This window comes from Coregonus clupeaformis, chromosome 34 (assembly GCF_020615455.1).
Source record: "Coregonus clupeaformis isolate EN_2021a chromosome 34, ASM2061545v1, whole genome shotgun sequence".
Lineage (NCBI taxonomy): Eukaryota > Metazoa > Chordata > Actinopteri > Salmoniformes > Salmonidae > Coregonus > Coregonus clupeaformis.
Window position 1 is genome coordinate 15,785,290 of NC_059225.1, and position 23,895 is coordinate 15,809,184.

Below are 23,895 nucleotides of genomic sequence, written 5' to 3' on the forward strand. Positions count from 1 at the left end.
CAAGAGGCTGATTTGGGTTTGGTCACATAGGTTCGACTACAAGACCAGTTATCAAGGTGTGTTTGCAGGCCTGCAGATTATTTACAAAACATTGATTGGGAGAACACTGCCTCCGGGCCAATAAAAAAAAGTTGTTTATGTTCGGGCGCGAGCGTTCATTGTCAAGTGGAACGGCCGCTCATTTGGGGTTGTGTAGAACACCAGCGGAGTTCAGCCATAATACGCCACAAATCTCTTAACGGGCAGGGACATGCGGGCAGCCAAACCGTGTGCAGTTATACACCAGTGATTTCGCAATAAGTCAATAAAATCCTCAGCAGCAGTTATATGAAGATGGGTATGCTGTGGGGGCATGCTATGCATTTCAATTAAAGGCTACAGATTGCGAGTGCAATTGGATGAGGACACCTCTCCACAAAACACCATGTAGAGTCATGACATACCAGTCTCTGGACACAAGTGATTACACACTTCTGTAACGGCACAGATTAAATTAGTGTTTAAATTAGAATGTTATATGCAAATACAGTGTGTGAAAAAAAGTATTTAGTCAGCCACCAATTGTGCAAGTTCTCCCACTTAAAAAGATGAAAGAGGCCTGTAATTTTCATCATAGGTACACGTCAACTATGACAGACAAAATGAGAGAAAAAAAATCCAGAAAATCACATTGTAGGATTTTTAATGAATTTATTTGCAAATTATGGTGGAAAATAAGTATTTGGTCAATAACAAAAGTTTCTCAATACTTTGTTATATACCCTTTGTTGGCAATGACACAGGTCAAATGTTTTCTGTAAGTCTTCACAAGGTTTTCACACACTGTTGCTGGTATTTTGGCCCATTCCTCCATGCAGATCTCCTCTAGAGCAGTGATGTTTTGGGGCTGTCGCTGGGCAACATGGACTTTCAACTCCCTCCAAAGATTTTCTATGGGGTTGAGATCTGGAGACTGGCTAGGCCACTCCAGGACCTTGAAATGCTTCTTACGAAGCCACTCCTTCGTTGCCGGGCGGTGTGTTTGGGATCATTGTCATGCTGAAAGACCCAGCCACGTTTCATCTTCAATGCCCTTGCTGATGGAAGGAGGTTTTCACTCAAAATATCACGATACATGGCCCCATTCATTCTTTCCTTTACACGGATCAGTCGTCCTGGTCCCTTTGCAGAAAAACAGCCCCAAAGCATGATGTTTACACCCCCATGCTTCACAGTAGGTATGGTGTTCTTTGGATGCAACTCAGCATTCTTTGTCCTCCAAACACAACGAGTTGAGTTTTTACCAAAAAGTTATATTTTGGTTTCATCTGACCATATGACATTGATCATCCAAATGCACTCTAGCAAACTTCAGACGGGCCTGGACAGGATTTGAGTCCCTGGCGGCGTAGCGTGTTACTGATGGTAGGCTTTGTTACTTTGGTCCCAGCTCTCTGCAGGTCATTCACTAGGTCCCCCCGTGTGGTTCTGGGATTTTTGCTCACCGTTCTTGTGATAATTTTGACCCCACGGGGTGAGATCTTGCGTGGAGTCCCAGATCGAGGGAGATTATCAGTGGTCTTGTATGTCTTCCATTTCCTAATAATTGCTCCCACAGTTGATTTCTTCAAACCAAGCTGCTTACCTATTGCAGATTCAGTCTTCCCAGCCTGGTGCAGGTCTACAATTTTGTTTCTGGTGTCCTTTGACAGCTCTTTGGTCTTGGCCATAGTGGAGTTTGGAGTGTGACTGTTTGAGGTTGTGGACAGGTGTCTTTTATACTGATAACAAGTTCAAACAGGTGCCATTAATACAGGTAACGAGTGGAGGACAGAGGAGCCTCTTAAAGAAGAAGTTACAGGTCTGTGAGAGCCAGAAATCTTGCTTGTTTGTAGGTGACCAAATACTTATTTTCCACCATAATTTGCAAATAAATTCATAAAAAATCCTACAATGTGATTTTCTGGAGAAAAAAATTCTCAATTTGTCTGTCATAGTTGACGTGTACATATGATGAAAATTACAGGCCTCTCTCATCTTTTTAAGTGGGAGAACCTGCACAATTGGTGGCTGACTAAATACTTTTTTCCCCCACTGTACCACTGTTCATTAGATTATTTCCACATTAAAAAGGTGCTTTGCCATATAGTTTAAAACTCATTATAATGGGTATGTGAATACGTTACATCTATATGATCAGAATTCTCAAACAGACAGCGCAGATTCTGTGCTGCTTCTAATTTATACAATACAGTACTAAAGCTTCTGGTTCCTTCTGCTGGCTTGTTGTTTATCAGTGTTTTCAAATCAGGTTAATTACGTTGGACGTGACGTCTTGCAATATGAGGATCAAAAGCATGAGCTACAGAGCAGATCTTTCATCTCCATTTTGTATTTTGCCTTTAATGAGAGATAAAAACAAAACAAATACTGAATGAATAAAATATGATTAAGACCTCTTGATTAGATCTGGTGAGTATCCTAAGAAATACATTTGTTTTGCCTAACATCTGAATTACATTACACAGTATCACGATAGGTATGGTCAATATGTTTTTGATTAACTACATAGAAATTTGAGAACTCACAAATATTGTCCTGTATTGCTACACTCCACTACATTATATTGAATTCAACAATCACTGTAAAGACAAAGCTAGTACCTAATAAATAATACAGATAATCAAATGATCTTCCATAAAAGACTAAATGGGTCACATAGAATACTTGACATTATGAAATCCTAGTTTTTGTGGATTATCTTTTCAGCATTTCTAGACCAACCGTAGAACATGTCGGTAACTATAAAGAATATTTTATAAAAGAACAGGGTAAACATATTAAGTAGGGCTGGGAATTGCGATATTATCACGATACTTAGGTGCCGATACGATATGTATTGCGATTCTCACTATTCTATAATATTATGTATTGCGAATCGTACTGTGATTTTATTGCGATTCAAACATATTGCTCACTATATCTCTGCTGCAGAGGGACAAGAGAGAGTTATGAGAAAATGATGTTTGATCAGTCATTGAAATAAAAGTGCTGGAAACAAATTGGCTCCCTATTTAAAAAGATGGCGCAAAAATTATATGTAGATATTGTCAAAACGATACCATACGATATATCGTCAAAAATAATACCCCGATATGTAACTGTATAGATTTTTTCCCCCATCACTATTATTAAGAGATGTTTGTCAAACTCTTCAGCTGATGTGTCCGTTTAACCAGCAGAGGGCAAGCTTACTCTGACCTGAACACCCTCAGTCTCCAAACAACAGGAGCGCTTCACATTTGTGTTCTGTGGAGACAAATTATTACAGTACAAAACTTCTGCATGCAGTTTAGACCATCTTTGGAAGAAAAAGTATGGGAACCACTGGTCTACAACTGTATAACTGTATAAAGTGTTTTCTGTGTTATCCAGGGTTTGAAGAATTGTTGTGTTAGAGTGACTACAACGTAAGTAACCCAAAATGGTGTCCAATGAAACAGTTGGGCAGATGAAACGGCTGGGTTGACTCCCTGCCACAGGGGAGATGCTTCATAGTGGGTTTAGCTCTGTCATAACTGGTGTTGAGTTCTTGAGACAGAGTGGATCTGACTGGTTTTCTGGTCCAGTGCATGTCTATTCTCTCACTCTCTCTTTCCATCAAATATGTTTATTGTTGAAGCTCCATTTGTCTCTCCGGCCTCGTTGACTGGTTTTGATACGCCGCCAGAAGGTCTGTCATGACCTAAGCGTTTTGCGGAGGCAGCCGTTCACTCAGAGGGCCAGCGAGGTCTCAGTGACTCACACGATTACACTCCCAGTGGTGTCATTCAAGCAAAGGATACAAGTCCATTTGAAGTTGGAGGAGCCAAGTGACATGAACACAGGGACCACCAGCGCTAACAGCAATTCAGTTAGTGAGTGTGTATGTGCTGTGTGTGTGAGTAATGTGTGTGTTTTCAATGTGTGTGTGTGTGCAATGTGTGTGGTGTTTCTGTCGTTTTAATTAAACTAAAACTGATGTAGGTCCTTCTAGTAAACAATTGCTTTGGCAGCTGCTCGATGTATGTGTGTTCTTGTCAAAGCATAATGGTAACAATATAATGGTCCCTTTACTTCAGAGACCACACTTGGCACAGACGGTTTTAACAAGCCTCGGTGCACAAAGCAAAATATGGCAGTAGCCACCGATGATGAAGTGTATGGGCAGTGTTATACTGGGGTGCTGGTACAGCACATTTAGCAGTCAGCTATGCATATAAATCACTGCATCCACTCTACCTGAGATTGTTAGCCCCTTTCAAGCAGTCTCTGTTGCCAACTAATGCCAAGTGCTTTCGTGCTTTAGGTGTAACACTGGTGTAGCTGGACAACAACACAGCAGATTCATAATAAAAGTATCACTTTATACAGTATATCGATCAATTGATTACTTTTATTGGCACCTCTTTCTCTGCATGCAAGTAATCTAACATACCCTGTAAGCGCTTAGGTTTCTGTGGGCTATAAACACCCCCTAAAATCTGAGATATCTAATTTATGTAACCCTGAAAGATGACAGAAAAAAAGAAGAAGAAGAAGATCACCATCAAAGACAAGAAAGGTAACTAGGACATCTGGGCCGTTAACTCCATTTAGCCAATGGCACGGCTCCCACTAATCCCATCATGAGCAGAAAAATGTAGGGCTACTGAGAACGAGAGGACTGCTAATGCAGGGCTCTACAGTGCAACCATTTACTCACATATGCGGCTAAATATTTTGCTGTGCGACCTGGAATTTTAATTTAGGAGCACCAGTCCGCCTACAAAAATTAGGATTCTAGCTTTACTACCTGACATATTCTTCATTGTGCTCCTAAATGTCTTTGTGTGCGCCTACATTTATCAACTTAGGCGCATACGTACTCCTTGTAAAAAAAAATCTGATTTAGAAGTGGAAAGATGGAGATGGGCGCCTCCCACCTAACTACCTCATCTGTCTGCACTCGCAAAACAAAATATAATTTGGTCATTTCCATAGACTCCGGTGTGGAACTTGGGAGTGATAACTATACATGACAATGAGCCAACTGAGTAATGAGAAAAGGATCGATATCTGGCACAGTTCTGCGGGTGTTATGCCTCGTTGTTGGCCAACAAACCCTCTGTAATTAAGAAGTACACTCTCAACCCTTAACACCTCTTCAGTTTCACTTCTGTACTCCTTAGAAGATTATTGATCACCAATAACTCCTTGTTCAAAAGGATTCCAAAGCAATGCATCTGTATATTCTAATGTGAAATCGATAATTGTAGAAACAAATGGCTTTTTATAATTAAATATGTAATGATAGTTTTGAAAGAGACCGACAATAGGCCTGGGGCACTTTCAGATCATTTAATTGATGAAAGTTCAATATGTGCTTTCAGTAGATGGTAGCTGAAGACTTTGCTTGGTGATCTGTCTTTGGAAAACAGCAGTTAATACATATTCATTGCGTGAGGCTATTCATTTATTTTGTTTTTATGTGTCCCAGCTGAGAGACAAAATTAAACTTTTATTATCTCATTATAACATTGTAATTAGGGAGAATAAAGGGCCTTCTCTAAGCTTTGATATCTTTGAAGATGGGAAGATTAGCATAGCTCCAAAATGACTCTCAAACTGAGTCAGCTAATTACAACTTTGGAGTTCACATGGGAGTGTATGGCTGTCTGATGTTAAAAGATGATAATGCTTGAAATTCACTATTTGAATAATGACACTTTTTAAATGATGGTAGAACAGATAGCGCTTGATGGTTTTTGCGACTGCACTTGAAGACACTTTCAAAGTTCTTGAAATGTTCCGTATTGACTCACCTTCATGTCTTAAAGTAATGATGGACTGTCGTTTCTCTTTGCTTATTTGAGCTGTTCTTGCCATAATATGGACTTGGTCTTTTACCAAATAGGGCTATCTTCTGTATACCCCCCCTACCTTGTCACAACACAACTGATTGGCTCAAACGCATTAAGAAGGAAATAAATCCACAAATTAACTTTTAAGAAGGCACACCTGTTAATTGAAATGCATTCCAGGTGACTACCTCATGATGCTGGTTGAGAGAAAGCCAAGAGTGTGCAAAGCTGTCATCAAGGCAAAGAGTGGCTATTTGAAGAATCTCAAATATAAACATATATTTTGATTTGTTTAACACTTTTTTGGTTACTACATGATTCCGTATGTGTTCTTTCATAGTTTTGATGTCTTCACTATTATTCTACAACGTAGAAAATAGTAAAAATAAAGAAAAACCCTTGAATGAGTAGGTGTTCTAAAACTTTTGACCGGTTGTGTACGTCCAGCAGTGACAACAATGAGTCAATGGCTGCATTCCAATCACCCTCTCCCCTCAGCCCTCAAATTAAGTGTACACTTCTAATGACGTATCATGACGTCTGACGAGTTGACACTTCCAGGGCAAGGGGCGAGGGAAGAATTAATTCATTTTAAATGGACCGCTCTTGTCCGGAAATGTGTCACTCATTCTTCCCACGGTAGTGTTTTCAGTCATCATGGAACCACCGGTAGCTGTGTGTGTGCTTTATATGCACTACAGTCAATTATGATTGCATTTCATATCTTGGCTAGAAGACAACGCATCCGCAGACATCGAATGTTAGCCGTCCGACTATATCAGGTAAATTGAAAATTACAATGTATAAGTGTGATGTCAGAGCCTGGTTCGAATCCAGGCTCTGTCGCAGCCGGCCGCGACCGGGAGACTCATGGGCGGCGCACAATTGGCCCAGCGTCGTCCAGGGTAGGGGAGGGAATGGCCGGCAGGGATGTAGCTCAGTTGATAGAGCATGGCGTTTGCAACGCCAGGGTTGTGGGTTCGTTTCCCACGGGGGGCCAGTATAAAAATTAAAAAAATTTATTCACTAACTGTAAGTCGCTCTGGATAAGAGCGTCTGCTAAATGACAAAAATTTAAAAATTTTTAAATGTAATGTCAGAGAAAGTTGTATGAGCAAGCTAACATTTCCAAAAGCTAACCAAACAAAAACATAATTACTTTTATGATACGTGTTTGAGCCGTCATGTGCATTAGTAGCACAATTTTATTTACGTTCGTTTTTATTTACACTTGTATTTTAAGTTCTCCATATTAATGTTGGTTTTAAGTTTGGCTGACTTTTTTTAGTGGATGTACAATCGTCGTGAATTGAATTATGGGGCGTTTCAGGCCCCGGAGTGAACATAATTGTACACTCGCAAACTCTATCAAAAACGAGGGCTGAGGGGCTTACGTTGCCAACTTACATTTACATTTAAGTAATTTAGCAGACGCTCTTATCCAGAGCGACTTACAAATTGGTGCATTCAACTTCCCTTGCTTGACGACAAAGATGGCCACGGGGATTCCCCCAAGGGCATACAGCGAAGGTAAGTGGAGGAGGGTTTGTCTTTTATGTGTTTGAAACGTAGCCAATATATGCAGAAAAACACTACCTGAGGACAGGGGATTTCTGACAGGACAACCTATCTTGTGCATATTTATGACCAGACAACCTACCTTCTGCATATTTCTGACCAGACAACCTACCTTCTGAAATATTTCTGACCAGACAACCTAACTTCTGAAATATTTCTGACCAGACAACCTACGTTCTGCACATTTCTGACCAGACAACCTACCTTCTACATATTTCTGACCAGACAACCTACCTTCTGCACATTTCTGACCAGACAACCTACCTTCTACATATTTCTGACCAGACAACCTACCTTCTACATATTTCTGACCAGACAACCTACCTTCTGCACATTTCTGACCAGACAACCTACCTTCTGCATATTTCTGACCAGACAACCTACCTTCTGCATATTTCTGACCAGACAACCTACCTTCTGCATATTTCTGACCAGACAACCTACCTTCTACATATTTCTGACCAGACAACCTACCTTCTGCACATTTCTGACCAGACAACCTACCTTCTACATATTTCTGACCAGACAACCTACCTTCTACATATTTCTGACCAGACAACCTACCTTCTGCACATTTCTGACCAGACAACCTACCTTCTGCACATTTCTGACCAGACAACCTATCTTCTGCATATTTCTGACCAGACAACCTACCTTCTGCATATTTCTGACAAGACAACCTACCTTCTGCATATTTCTGACCAGACAACCTACCTTCTGCATATTTCTGACCAGACAACTACATAATGCAAACGAGCACAAATTCAGATTAGGCCTATTCCCATTTACCATAAAAGGTTACATCATACAATTAAATCAACAGGATGGAAAATGCAAGGAGATCTTCACAGAGCACAGCAAATGGGTTTTCACCGTTTTACAGTAGCTTGCCTCAATACATGCTTGCACATATTACAATGGGGACCTCTGGTGGTTGTTTCTATTAGTCAGTGAAATAGAGTCAGCACCCCTAGGACATACAATAATGTCTATTCAATTCCTCCAAACAGGGTTCAGGACATCATTGGGTGGAAGATATTCTTAAAGGGCAGGCAATGCAGGACAGGTATGTGACGACCCTCCCACTCTGTCTGCGGAATTCTCTCTTTGTTCTTGTTTTCCTTAATAGGATGTCGGTGGGCGGAGGGCCGTCAGAGAAATGATAAATACATCTTTCCCCCATTAATTGTGGAGACTCTCTCCATGCAGACACACTGTTGGATTTTGGTTGGTTGTTTGGTTGGTTGGTTTTGGCCCCTTTCAACACTCCTCATTATCCCATTTATGCACGCATCCACTCACTTACACTACTGACTACACACACCATTGTTAATTGTATGTTTTCTTTAGTTAATAAATATATTGAGTTATTCCTTGTCTCCACGTTGTCTCCCTATTTGTTATGGGCTACGAGCCGGTACGAGCCAGTTCGTGACAGGTAGAGATGAGAATGATGAAGGTGTAATGATATCCACTATTTGATAAGCAAGTGACAGAGGGAGTGTGGAAGAGAAATACAGGGCGATGGGGGAGCAGTGATGTCATGCTGATCAACACAAAAGGTCACGTCAGCTGAGCTCTGTCAAAGCAGGAGGTGAGACCCCTGGACAAAAGGTCACAGTGGATCTGAGGAGACGTCATGTCTACTGATGAAGGTCATGCAAATTGAATAGTCAGCTCTACTATTTAAATTGTTACTATCTAACCGGTTTAATGAGTCCAACCAAAGCTCAGCTGAACAGAACAGGGCCTAAATTTATCAGACTTAAAAGTCTCTGCCGCCTATCCACAATTGCCAGTGCACCATCATTGATTATGCTACTCACAGTCACTTGGGAGAATATCCTGACACTTTCAAAAGCCTATGCATTTTTCAAATCCATTCACTCACTCCTATCCCTAGGCCCAATGATTCCCTAATGTATATAAATAAACATTGATAGGTCGTTGTAGCAATATGGTGTAAACTCTTCCTGGTCAATCAAAATTCTAGGTGGAGCTTATACCATATTGCTGATAACATCTATTGTCCTTTGAGATCCATGAGGGGTTATGGGCAGGGGGTTGGGGGTTGGGGGTAGGCTAGGAACAACTTGAAATTAGAATCCAACACTCAAGTTTAACCTTATACTCAATAAGTTGCTCTAGGGCAGGAGTGGAAATCTAGACTAGAGCTCAACATTTAACCCTTTAAAGCCCAATGTCTTATTTATATCACAGTAGCTAGGTTTCCATCCAATTGCCAATTTTCATGCGAATATTCTAAAATCTGCATAAAACAATATAGGCATTTTCCCACCAGAGATGTGTTTCCATCAAACTGACTTATTGCAGATAAAAGACTGTGCGAGATGAACTAGTGCACATAAAAATAACTTTTGCAGTTAAATTCCCATGTGCAGAATAATAAATAAGAGTTAAATGGGTTTCCTTCGCATTTTTAACGCTACTGATGGTTTTGACACAAAAACTGTTATACATAGCAAATGTGGTCGTGGCATGTGCACTCTAGCCAACAGCTGGCAGATACAGTAAGGGTAAGCTACCTACATGATGAGATTATTATGGATAAGAGCAAGATTTTTTAAATTTGTGAAAAGGCAGCCAAGCATCGATCATCATGTCACCAGAATAAGGCCCTCAATATTTATTGGAAAGGAGCATCAAGCACACCACTGTGCATTTTCACCACCCTGTGAAGTTCATTTCATCTGTAGCCTAATAAACTGCATGCTTTCCCAAGTCCTAATTATGGACAATAACCGTGAACTAAAAGTTTGCATGACAATGAATCGTTACCCAAAATTCCACAATCGTTACAAATCTATGGAGGACCACACAACATATCGCGTGACTCCAAGTTTACTTTTGATATGAAGGTTATTATATCAATATTTCGCATAATTAATTTAACCGACACAAAAAGATCCCATCATGTCGAACAAACTAATTGTCTGTTGAGATTTATAAAATTGTACCAGCATTTCCTGTTTCCATCAGCCCGGTCCTGACTTTTTCATGTGTCAGGTAATTAATTTTCATGCGTCAGGTAATTAATTTTCATGCGTTAGGTAATTCTTCCGAATGAAATGGTTGGATGGAAACCTGGTTAGTGTGTTTAAACAACTGGTAAAGTGTCTGTACACGAACAATACATAAAATGAACCCAATATCTTCAAGAAGAGGTCCTAATAAACACATTTGGCACCACCGGGTGGCCGATCTTTTTGTCCTCCTCTGTTCCTCTGGTGATGTAGAGGATAACCCAGGCCATGCAGCCCTCAGTATCACTCCTACTCCCCAGGCGCTATCATTTGCTGACTTCTGTAATCGCAAAAGTCTTGGTTTCTTGCACGTAAATATCAGAAGTCTACTTCCTAAGTTTGAGTTATTCACTGTGTTAACACACTCCGCCAACCCTGATGTTCTAGCAGTGTCTGAATCCTGGCTTAGGAAGGCCACCAAAAATTCTGAAATTTCCATCCCCAACTATAACATTTTCCGTCTAGATAGAACTGCCAAAGGGGGTGGAGTTGCAATCTACTGTAGAGATAGCCTGCAGAGCTCTATCATACTATCCAGGTCTGTGCCCAAACAGTTTGAGCTTCTACTTCTAAAAATCCACCTTTCCAGAAATAAGTCTCTCACTGTTGCCGCTTGCTACAGACCCCCCTCAGCCCCCCAGCTGTGCCCTGGACACCATATGTGAATTGATTGCCCCCATTTATCCTCAGAGTTCGTACTGCTTGGTGACCTAAATTGGGATATGCTTAACACCCCGGCCATCCTACAATCCAAACTAGATGCCCTCAATCTCACACAAATTATCAACGAACCTACCAGGTACAACCCTAAATCCGTAAACATGGGTACCCTCATAGATATCATCCTGACTAACTTACCCTCTAAATACACCTCCGCTGTCTTCAACCAGGATCTCAGCGATCACTGCCTTATTGCCTGCGTCCGTAACGGGTCCGCGATCAAACGACCACCCCTCATCACTGTCAAACGCTCCCTAAAACACTTTAGCGAGCAGGCCTTCCTAATTGACCTGGCCCAGGTATCCTGGATGGATATAGATCTCATTCCGTCAGTAGAGGATGCCTGGTTGTTCTTTAAAAGTAATTTCCTCTCAATCTTAAATAAACATGCCCCATTCAAAAAATACAGAACTAAGAACAGATATAGCCCCTGGTTCTCCTCAGACTTGACTGCCCTTGACCAGCACAAAAACATCCTGTGGCGTACTGCATTAGCATCAAATAGCCCCCGCGATATGCAACTTTTCAGGGAAGTTAGGAACCAATATACACAAGCAGTCAGGAAAGCAAAGGCTAACTTTTTCAAACAGAAATTTGCATCCTGTGGCACTAACTCCAAAAAGTTTTGGGACACTGTAAAGTCCATGGAGAATAAGAGAACTTCCTCCCAGCTGCCCACTGCACTGAGGCTAGGAAACACTATCACCACCGATAAATCTACAATAATCGAGAATTTCAACAAGCATTTTGCTACGGCTGGCCATGCTTTCCACCTGGCTACCACTACCCCGGCCACCAACTCTGCACCCTCCGCTGCAACTTGCCCATGCCCCCCCGCTTCTCCTTCACACAAATTCAGACAGCTGATGTTCTGAAAGAGCTGCAAAATCTGGACCCCTACAAATCAGTTGGGCTAGACAATCTGGACCCTTTCTTTCTAAAACTAGCCGCCGAAATTGTCGCAACCCCTATTACTAGCCTGTTCAACCTCTCTTTCGTAACGTCTGAGATCCCCAGAGATTGGAAAGCTGCCGCGGTCATCCCCCTCTTCAAAGGGGGTGACACTCTAGATCCAAACTGTTACAGACCTATATCCATCCTGCCCTGCCTTTCGAAAGTATTTGAAAGCCAAGTTAACAAACAGATCACCGACCATTTCGAATCCCACCGTACCTTCTCCGCTATGCAATCCGGTTTCCGAGCTGGTCATGGGTGCACTTCAGCCACGCTCAAGGTCCTAAACGATATTATAACCGCGATCGATAATAGACAGTACTGTGCAGCCGTCTTCATCGACCTGGCCAAGGCTTTCGACTCTGTCAACCACCGCATTCTTATTGGCAGACTAAATAGCCTTGGTTTCTCAAATGACTGCCTCGCCTGGTTCACCAACTACTTCTCAGATAGAGTTCAATGTGTCAAATCGGAGGGCCTGTTGTCTGGACCTATGGCAGTCTCTATGGGGGTGCCACAGGGTTCAATTCTTGGGCCGACTCTTTTCTCTGTGTATATCAATGATGTCGCTGTTGCTGCTGGTGACTCTCAGATCCACCTCTACGCAGACGACACCATTTTGTATACATCTGGCCCTTCATTGGACACTGTGTTAACAAACCTCCAAACGAGCTTCAATGCCATACAACACTCCTTCAGTAGCCTCCAACTGCTCTTAAACACTAGTAAAACTAAATGCATGCTCTTCAATCGAACGCTGCTGGCACCCGCCCACCCGACTAGAATCACCACTCTCGACGGGTCTGACCTAGAGTATGTGGACAACTACAAATACCTAGGTGTCTGGTTAGACTGTAAACTCTCCTTCCAGACTCACATTAAGAATCTCCAATCCAAAGTTAAATCTAGAATCGGCTTCCTATTTCGCAACAAAGCCTCCTTCACTCATGCTGCCAAACATGCCCTCGTAAAACTGACTATCCTACCGATCCTTGACTTCGGCGATGTCATTTACAAAATAGCCTCCAACACTCTACTCAGCAAATTGGATGTAGTCTATCACAGTGCCATCCGTTTTGTCTCCAAAGCCCCATACACTACCCATCACTGTGACCTGTACGCTCTTGTTGGCTGGCCCTCACTACATGTTCGTCGTCAAACCCACTGGCTCCAGGCCATCTATAAATCACTGCTAGGCAAATCCCCGCCTTATCTTAGCTCATTGGTCACCATAGCAGCACCCACCCGTAGTCTGCGCTCCAGCAGGTATATCTCACTGGTCATTCCCAAAGCCAACACCTCCTTTGGCCGCCATTCCTTCCAGTTCTCTGCTGCCAATGACTGGAACGAATTGCAAAAATCTCTGAAGCTGGAGACTCTTATCTCCCTCACTAACTTTAAGCATCAGTTGTCAGAGCACCTTACCGATCACTGCACATGTACACAGCCCATCTGAAATTAGCCACCCAACTACCTCATCCCTATATTGTTATTTATTTTGCTCTTTTGCACCCCAGTATCTCTATTTGCACATAATCTCTTGCACATCTAGCATTCCTCTGTAGCTCATTCCTCTGTGGTCCTCTGTAGCTCAGCTGGTAGAGCATAGCGCTTGTAACGCCAAGGTAGTGGGTTCGATCCCTGGGACCACCCATACACCAAAAAAAATGTATGCACGCATGACTGTAAGTTGCTTTGCATAAAAGCGTCTGCTAAATGGCATATTTATTTATTCCAGTGTTAATACTAATTGTAACTATTTTGCACTATAGCCTATTTATTGCCTTACCTCCATAACTTGCTACATTTGCACACACTGTATATATATTTTCTGTTGTATTTTTTGACTTTGTTTTTTTTACCCCATATGTAACTCTGTGTTGTTGCTTTTATCGCACTGCTTTGCTTTATCTTGGCCAGGTCGCAGTTGTAAATGAGAACTTGTTCTCAACTGGCTTACCTGGTTAAATAAAGGTTAAATAAAAAAATATAAAAAAATCTTTGCAATTACACCATCAAACATTACACCTGAAAACGTCTGGTCTCACCAGCCTGTAAAAACTGAATTCTGCTCCTCCGAATGGCTCGTGCGTTGTCAAAAAAAGTTTCTGAAATTCAATGCATGCAAAAAGCTGCCCAGAGTAAAAAAAATGCTCATAAGATGTCAAAGTAAATTGTCTACGAATAATATTCATTTTTGGCGAAGTATAGTCACTTTAAATGTTTGTGACGTATATAAGACATCGGGCATTATGGCTGCGTATACACAGGCAGCCCAATTCTGATATTTTTTCCACTAATTGGTCTTTTGACCAATCACATCATGTCTTTTCACAGAGCTTTTTCAGAGTTGATCTGATTGGTAAAAAGACCAATTAGTGAAAAAAATATCAGAATTGGGCTGCCTGTGTAAACACAGCCTAAGGGTTTTGCACACATTTGCATAGATCTTTTGTATAGTAAAATCATGTCAATGTTTTGTTACTTCAGAAATATGTTAGTTGGGCTCTCCTTGGACAGTCCTAATCACTTTAAATGTTCTCATGCAAGGAGAACTGGTTCCAGGTTTCTAAGGGTTAAAGTACACCACAAAGTTAGCACAACACAATCCCTTCTCTAAGGAACAGAACAGCTAATTAATAAAACATTTATCATCATACTTCCAGGTGTTCCTACAATCGTCAAAGTTAAGCTTGTCATAAGATATTGACCTGAAATGAGATGTGTTTCCTTTATAGAGAGTACTATAAACTCAGCAGTCCTACTGTAATCAGTGTTTCTTTAATCTCGGATGAGATCTCTCTGTGTCTTTCAACAGTCTGAAAATAGAATGGCTACAGAGAGATTGAACAGAAAGTTTTTAATAGAAATCAATAGGAATCAAAACAATCTGGGTTCCATTCGCATATGATACCGTAGGCTAAGTGATAGATACTGTTGGATGAAGACAGAAGTGTCTGGAGAGGGTTAGTCAGCTCCTATTCCCCTCCTGTTGGAAAAGGTTTATGTGAATCCAGTGCGATGGCATTCTAGCAGATGTAGAGGGAGTTGGAGGGGTCCCTTCTCACCCGAGCGCCTGTCCCCCCTAATGGTCTCATTAAGCACAGACTCAATCAGGTCCCCTTTCCCCTTCTCGCTTCCCCATACACCATCCTTCCTTCTCTCCTCCCCCTTTCCCTTGTGACTCAGTCCCACACTTCCATAATGTGGGTCACAAGCTGGAGAAAAATATCTGTCGAGATAACATCTCATGAAAACATTAGGCTACTAGGAAATCAATCTGCATAATAAAACTCTCAGTGCAAAGAATATTTAAAAACATTATCAACAACAGGTAATGACTAAAGTTGTTAGCCTACCTTACAAAGTTGGTAGAACAGCAAGGCCAGGTGATTACGCACATTGACTGTTACTGATGAGGAGTATGAAGAGTGCTTAAGGGTTTTTAATTGCATCAAGGTGACTTATAAATTAATGGTGAGGGAAATAATACACTAGCCTACAATAGTTTTACACTTCAGTAATGATCATTAACATGCTCAACAGTGACAAGGTAAGCAGAAATAACGAGGAATGTCACTTGGAGGTTTTATACATTACGCATGGATGCATCAGATCAATAAACATCTTATTGAATGCTGCGGCAAAACAGGGGGAGAAAGAGCTTGCATGGTAACATACAATCCATAATAAAAACAGCCATTAATTGCAAAACATCTGAGGCTGCTCAAATAAGCAACTCATGCCAAGCACCGTTATCTAACAAACTTGTCGTTATGCAATATCCATTTTAAACAGTCACAGTAGGAGTTTAAATTCAGCTGTTTGAGGATTATTTCTGTCTGTAATAAAGCCCTTTTGAGGGGAAAAAACTCATTCTGATTGGCTGGGCCTGGCTCCCCAGTGGTGGGCCTGGCTCCCAACTGGGTGGGCCTATGCCCTCCCAGGACCACCCATGGCTGCACCCCTGCCCAGTTATGTGAAATCCATAGATTAGGGCCTAATTAATTTATTTAAATTGACTGATTTCCTTATATGTACTGTAACTCAGTAAAATTATTTATATTTTTGTTTTATGATAATAATAATAATGTTAGATTAATTTGGATTTTAAGAATAATGACTAAAGGATTTCACCCCAAATACAGTATACATGTTAGAATTATCATGTAGTGTCAACCCACTAACAGAGGGGGCGGTACTAAACATTCAAGGGGGAAGGCGGAAACTGTTTAGAAAAGTCACCTAAAGGTGGGAGGAGTCAAGTCCAGGAGGTATAAAATCGTATGTTTGTGTCTTTGGCGCCAGAGCTCTCTCCATGAATAAAAATACAGATAAGACTTGTGGGTTGTGGACCTTGAATCATTGATGATTAAAACCAGAGCCTTACAACCTCTGGTAATGATTCAAGCTTAGGTTGAATTAGAGATAGAAATTCACATGACAAATAATAATAATAATAATATGCCATTTAGCAGTTTTATATATATGCTCGATTCTATACACCTGTCAGCAACAGGTGTGGCTGAAATAGCCAAATCCACTAATTTGAAGGGGTGTCCACATACTTTTGTGTATATAGTTTGGTGGAAGAGGAATAATGGTCTGAATGTCTAGAATTTCATTGTATGCTGTAGCGTTAAGATTTCCCTTCACTGGAACGAAGGAGCCTGAACCTTGAAAAACAGCCCCAGACCCTTATTCCTCCTCCACCAAACTTTACAGTTGGCACTAAGCATTGGGGCAGGTAGCGTTCTCCTGGCATCCGCCAAACCCAGATTCGTCCGTCGGACTGCCAGATGGTGAAGCATGATTCATAACTCCAGAGAACGCGTTTCCACTGGCAGCGAGCTTAACACCCCTCCAGCCGAAGCTTGGCATTGTGCATGGTGATCTTAGGCTTGTGTGCGGCTGCTCGGCCATGGAAACCCATTTCATGAAGCTCCCGACAAACAGTTCTTGTGCTGATGTTGCTTCCAGAGGCAGTTTGGAGCTCGGTAGTGAGTGTTGCAACCGAGGACAGACGATTTTTACGACGGTGCCACGTTGAAAGTCACTGAGCTCTTCAGTAAGCCAATGTTTGTCTATGGAGATTGCAAGGCGGTGTGCTCGACTTTATACAACTGTCAGCAACGGGTGTGGCTGAAATAGCCGAATCCACTAATTTGGAGGGGTGTCCACATACTTTTGTATATATAGTATATAGTATATATACACTGAGCAAAAATATAAACATGCAACAATTTCAACTTTTTTACTGAGTTACAGTTCATATAAGGAAATCAGTCAATTGAAATAAAATCATTAGGCCCTAATCTACGGATTTCACATGACTGGGCCAATCAGAATGAGTTTTTCCCGACAAAAGGGCTTTATTACCGACATAAATACTCCTCAGTTTCATCAGCTGACCGGGTGGCTGGTCTCAGACGATCCTGCAGGTGAAGAAACTGGATGTGGAGGTCCTGGGCTGGCATGGTTACACGTTGTCTGCAGATGTGAGGCCGGTTGGTTGTACTGCCAAATTCTCTAAAACGAAGTTTGAGGCGGCTTACGGTAGAGAAATTAACATTTCAATTCTCTGGCAACAGCTTTCGTGGACATTCCTGCAGTCAGCATGACAATTGCACGCTCCCTCAAAACTTGAGACATCTGTGGCATTGTGTTGTGTTACAAAATTGCACATTTTAGAGTGGCCTTTTATTGTCCCAAGCACAAGGTGCACATGTGTAATGATCATGCTGATTAAATCAGCTTCTTGATATGCCACACCTTTCAGGTGGATGGATTATCTTGGCAAAGAAGAAATGCTCACTAACAGGGATGTAAACAAATTTGTGGACAACATTTTTGAGAAATAAGCTTTTTGTGCGTATGGTAGATTTCTGGGATCTTTTATTTCAGCTCATGAAACATGGGACCAACACTTTACACGTTGCGTTTATATTTTTGTTCAGTATGTACACTACCATTCAAAAGTTTGGGGTCACATAGAAATGTCCTTGTTTTCGATGAAAACATACATTAAATTAGTTTGAATAGGAAATATAGCAAAATGCATATGAAATGTAGTCATTGACAAGGTTAGAAATAATGATTGTTAATAGAAATAATAATTGTGTCCTTCAAACTTTGCTTTCGTCAAAGAATCCTCCATTTGCAGCAATTACAGCCTTGCAGACCTTTGGCATTCTAGTTGTCAATTTGTTGAGGTAATCTGAAGAGATTTCACCCCATGCTTCCTGAAGCAACTCCCACAAATTGGATTGGCTTGATGGGCACTTCTTACGTACCATACGGTCAAGCTGCTCCCACAAATGCTCAATAGGGTTGAGATCCGGTGACTGTGCTGGCCACTCCATTATAGACAGAATACCAGATTACCGCCTCTTCCCTAAATAGTTATTGCATAGTTTGGAGCTGTGCTTTGGGTCATTGTCCTGTTGTAGGAGGAAATTGCTCCAATCAAGCGCTGTCCACAGGGTATGGCATGGCGTTGCAAAATGGAGTGATAGCCTTCCTTCTTCAAGATCCCTTTTACCCTGTACAAATCTCCTCCTTTACCACCACCAAAGCACCCCCAGACCATCACATTGCCTCCACCATGCTTGACAGATGGCGTCAAGCACTCCTCCAGCATCTTTTCATTTGGTCTGTGTCTCACAAATGTTCTTCTTTGTGATCCGAACACCTCAAACTTCGATTTGTTTGTCCATAACACTTTTTTCCAATCTTCCTCTGTCCAGTGTCTGTGTTATTTTGCCCATCTTAATATTTTATTTTTATTGGCCAGTCTGAGATATGGCTTTTTCTTTGCAACTCTGCCTAGAAGGTCAGCATCCCGGAGTCGCCTCTTCACTGTTGACGTTGAGACTGGTGTTTTGCGGGTACTATTTAATGAAGCTGCCAGTTGAGGACCTGTGAGGCGCCTGTTTCTCAAACTAAACACTTTAATGTATTTGTTCTCTTGCTCAGTTGTGCACCGGGGCCTCCCACTCCTCTTTCTATTCTGGTTAGAGCCAGTTTGCGCTGTTCTGTGAAGGGAGTAGTACACAGCGTTGTATGAGATCTTCAGTTTCTTGGCAATTTCTCGCATGGAATAGCCTTCATTTCTCAGAACAAGAATAGACTGACGAGTTTCAGAAGAAAGTTATTTGTTTCTGGCCATTTTGAGCCTGTAATTGAACCCACAATTGCTGATGCTCCAGATACTCAACTAGTCTCAAGAAGGACAGTTTTATTGCTTCTTTAATAAGCACAACAGTTTTCAGCTGTGCTAACATAATTGCAAAAGGGTTTTCTAATGATCAATTAGCCTTTAAAATGATAAACTTGGATTAGCAAACACAACGTGCCATTGGAACACAGGACTGATGGTTGCTGATAATGGGCCTCTGTACGCCTATGTAGATATTCCATAAAAATCAGCTGTTTCCAGCTACAATAGCCATTTACAACATTAACAATGTCTACACTGTATTTCTGATCAATTTGATGTAATTTTAATGGACAAGAAAATTGATTTTCTTTCGAAAACAAGGACATTTCTAAGTGACCCCAAACTTTTGAACTTTAGTGTATATATTTAACTGTGCTGTTTCAGAAAAGTTCTGAACCTATATACAGACACAGTATATTTTACATTTGTTATATTGTCCAACAGGACAACTACCCTAAGCACACAGCCAAGACAACGCAGGAGTGGCTTCGGGACAAGTCTCTGAATGTCCTTGAGTGGCCCAGCCAGAGCCCGGACTTGAACCCGATCGAACATCTCTGGAGAGACCTGAAAATAGCTCTGCAGCAACGCTCCCCATCCAACCTGACAGAGCTTGAGAGGATCTGCAGAGAAGAATGGGAGAAACTCCCCAAATACAGGTGTGCCAAGCTTGTAGCGTCATACCCAAGAATACTCAAGGCTGTAATCGTTGCCAAAGGTGCTTCAACAAAGTACTGAGTAAAAGGCCTGAATCCTTATGTAAATGTTATATTAAAAAATGTGGAAAAAGTCAACGGGTCTGAATACTTTCCGAATGCACTGTTTATGTGTATATCTTTCAGTTTTTTTATTTTTAATACATTTGCAAACATTTCTAAAAACCTGTTTTTGCTTTGTCATTATGGGATATTGTGTGTAAATTGATGAGGAAAAAAACTATTTAATCCATTTTAGAATAAGGCTGTAACATAACAAAATGTGGAAAAAGTCAAGCGGTCTGAATACTTTCCGAATGCACTGTATGTTTCTTAGGTGGGAATTTCAGTACTTCAGCATAAGGTTTCCTACAGGTTTCCTCATTGTTCTATTTAAAGTAATGTTCTCAAATTGTTCAAAGAACGTTAAGAAACAACGTTCTTCTGTTTGAATTTCAGTACAACGTTTTCTGCAGGTTTCCTCATGGTTCTATTTAAAGTCAGATTCTCAGAAAACTTTCCATATGAAACACAAGAAAACATTAGTAATGTTCAAAGAAAGTTCTAAGAATGTTATTTAAAAACATATACATTCCCTTCTCAGCATCAACAAAACTCTTATCTATTCTCTATCTTGTTAAGTGTGTTGGCCGTGCCCACTAATTAGCCACACCTGACCTTAATTAGTGCTTGTGTCCTTTGAATTGGGGGTCTGTTTGAATAGACTAAAATGAACAGCTTTGTATGAGTAAAAAAAAAACATCCTGGTGGCGCACAGGACTAATTCCATGAATAGAGAACGGAAGATCTTAGGTTTGAACCTCACTGACGCCGTGCTACAGTAAAAAATGCATGTATTTGCATGTCCTATCTGTGCATGGAGTTCAAAACAGTTAACCCAAACTAAGCTAGCAGTGTTATTAAAAGTCTTATTGAAACAAGTTCTCAGTGTTATTTAATTACCTTCAAATAACCTATAATTTCTGTTCTCAGAACGTTAATAAAACCTCACAGGAAAACTTTCAGCGAACCAGTTAAACGTTCTCAGAACCTCCCTGCAACCTAAAAATGTACATTCCCAGAATAGGCGAAATTTTTACTTCATTTTACCTGTCAGGAAACTTATGGCTTCCTTCCCAGAACTAATGGGAAACCAAAAACGTTCCCACAACTTCCATGGTACCAAATTTGCTAGCTGGGTGTTATCCCCACAACAGGACTTTGAAAAACAAGTAGTAAAGTGCTAGCATAGGAAAATATTGAAACAACTTCATATTCTCAGTTTAGTTGGTGGTTGATGGTTGGTTGTGATAGCCTACATCGCAAAACCCCAAACCAGCTTCCAATAATTTAACAAAGACTTACCTTTCCTGCTTTAGAACACCTCCGGTATGTCTGTGTTACTCCTGCGGTTTGGTTCATGGTTGACAAGTAAAACTCCTTTGATATGAAAGAGAAGCTGTTGTCTAAACAGTAGGCTACAGGATGAAGGTAATTTTCACTGTCGACAACTCAGGTACTTAAAACATACCTAGATATAGGCTGATTGACCGCTTTATTTGCTCTCCCTAAGTTGGCATCTTCTTGGTTTTAAAAAGTGTTCTATAGCCTAGGCTAATATCTATTTTCAGAAACAAAGTTTTCCACAGTGTATTCCACAATATTTACAGGAGTGTAAACTAACCCTGCGCAGTTGTTGCAAACAGCTCAACCGTTTATTTGGCGGCAAAAGCTCCCTCGACGTCTCTCGCTGGAAACAAACTCCAATAGCATATCAAGCCAACAAAGATAACGAAAACCACTATGGCTTCATAGACGGCCCACTTTCCTATGTTTACCCATGAATTATTTATATAATCCACTTTTTAATCGAAATTAAATTAGATCCCAAACAAACTTAGATGCCTTGAATATCAGAATGAGCAGGTCTGCACCTGAAGCGCACGCGCATGAAAGGCGCTACCGTCAATAGTGTGACCGCTACACGAAAATGTCTTCGAAGAATGATGCATGGATGGACGTTGTGCTGACTCCAGCCTTGGTTTGTAACGCATGGGCTGGGAAATGCTTGCGTATATACTTTTCCATTCTACTCGCTGTTCTGTCGAGAGGTGGCACGCGAACCTAGAAACCGGAGGGGGCAGATGACTGCGCTGCGGATAGAAATACCATGCATAAGGAAGTATACTATTGTGTTTGTAACCACATCTGTAGACTACGTACTGTATCTCAACAAACGTAGTAATTTAGAATATAGAATGGCTTAAATGGTTGCACACCAATGCCAACCCTTTTTTTTAACCGAATGTATTAAAATAAGTAAATATACTTTGAATGACCTTTTTTGCCTCATTTTCTGATTGAGTAGATGAGCTGAGGGGAATCTATCATAAGTCGTATCTGATATCTCCAGTGATTAATTAATTGACCATTTACAATCATTATTTTGATGGGATGCTATGTTAGAGCATAACAATAGCAATAAAGTGTAACGAATGTTGGAAGGACAGAATATTAGACTACTGAGAAGTAACTAATAAAGGGACAGGACAGGTGTGACTGCTGTTGTTGTCACTCAAATCTGTATCAGCAACCCAGCCAGAGCATTCCGTGCTTGCCAATGAGTCATTCATTATTAAGTATTAGACTGGCTTGCAATGCCAGGGTTGTGGGTTCGATTCCCACGGGGGGACCAGTATGAAAATGTATGCACTCACTACTTACTGTAAGCCACTCTGGATAAGAGTGTCTGCTGAATTACTAAAGTATAATTTAAACGCAACGTTATCTCTGCTCTCCTGGCACTAGTAAACTCTATTTCCATCTGGAGCATTTCAGAAATGAATGTTCCGTGTTTGTATTGGACTATACCATGGATTTGATATGAGCAAAGCCACATTTGAAAACTCTCCCTGTCTTGTGAGAACCCAGATAAGTTACACAGTGGGTCCTTGGAGCTACTTTTCAGAAAGGAAGAGGACAGCGTTTTGACAGCCAAGGGCAGGGAGACTTAGGGAAGGCACACACACATCACCCATTTAAGCCTTGCTGTCATTGCCAGGGACACAACCGCGAGCATCAGAATATCCTAATCCTTTTCGTCACATTTGACACAAATTTTTTTTTTATGAATGAGAAGTTTAAAAAAGTATGTACGTTAGCTGAGGTTAAATAAGCATAACATCAGACAAGGATACCAGGTCACAATGAGAAGCTGGATTTGAACTGCATTTGAACGGCCTCCCACTCTGCCCGCTGAGGATTCTCATTCTCCACAGCATCTCGACTCTCCTACCATTAAAGCGCTATGGATTGCTGAGCTTATGATGTTTTTCCTGTGCGCAGAATTAACTGTAAAATCAGCAGGTGCTGTACGGAACCAATTAATCAGACGAGAGGACCAATCTATTCCCAAATCACAGCATCTATAAGTTTTGGCTAAATTCCACACTATCTAAAAAAAGACTATGTTGAGACTCAAGGTTTTTGTGAACACCTGTTTTAGACAAATTTGCACCAACAAACGGCCCCACAAGATTTCCAGGCCATAGTAAACTAAGGGGTACACAAACAGTATCACTTACTGACTCTGCGTACTATTTGCGAAATACTTTAGTTTAGATAACAGTTCATGTTAACAATTCTGTAGACGGCTGACTTCTTTCGAAGACACTTTTCATTAGGATTACACTTATTTTGTTTATTTCATTTCCTTCCTTCCAGTCTTTTCAGAAGGTTTATTTCAGGGGAAGGTAAGCACTTTTTCCGCATCATAATCCTCTCAAATGTGTGATCTCTGATCCACACTGAATTTGAGAGACACA

The 23,895-nt window shown here is 41.1% G+C and overlaps 1 protein-coding gene across 1 annotated transcript in view; it reads right to left on the reverse strand.

The window, feature by feature from the left end:
- LOC121549880 (dipeptidyl aminopeptidase-like protein 6) overlaps positions 1-22,030 on the reverse strand; it is a 335,968-nt gene extending 313,938 nt beyond the window's left edge. Inside the window, exon 1 of the mRNA XM_041861836.2 lies at positions 21,437-22,030. Coding sequence (XP_041717770.1) covers positions 21,437-21,493 — 57 coding nt within the window. The 5' untranslated portion in view covers positions 21,494-22,030. The remainder of the gene's footprint in view (positions 1-21,436) is intronic.
- Between the last annotated feature and the right edge of the window lie 1,865 nt (positions 22,031-23,895).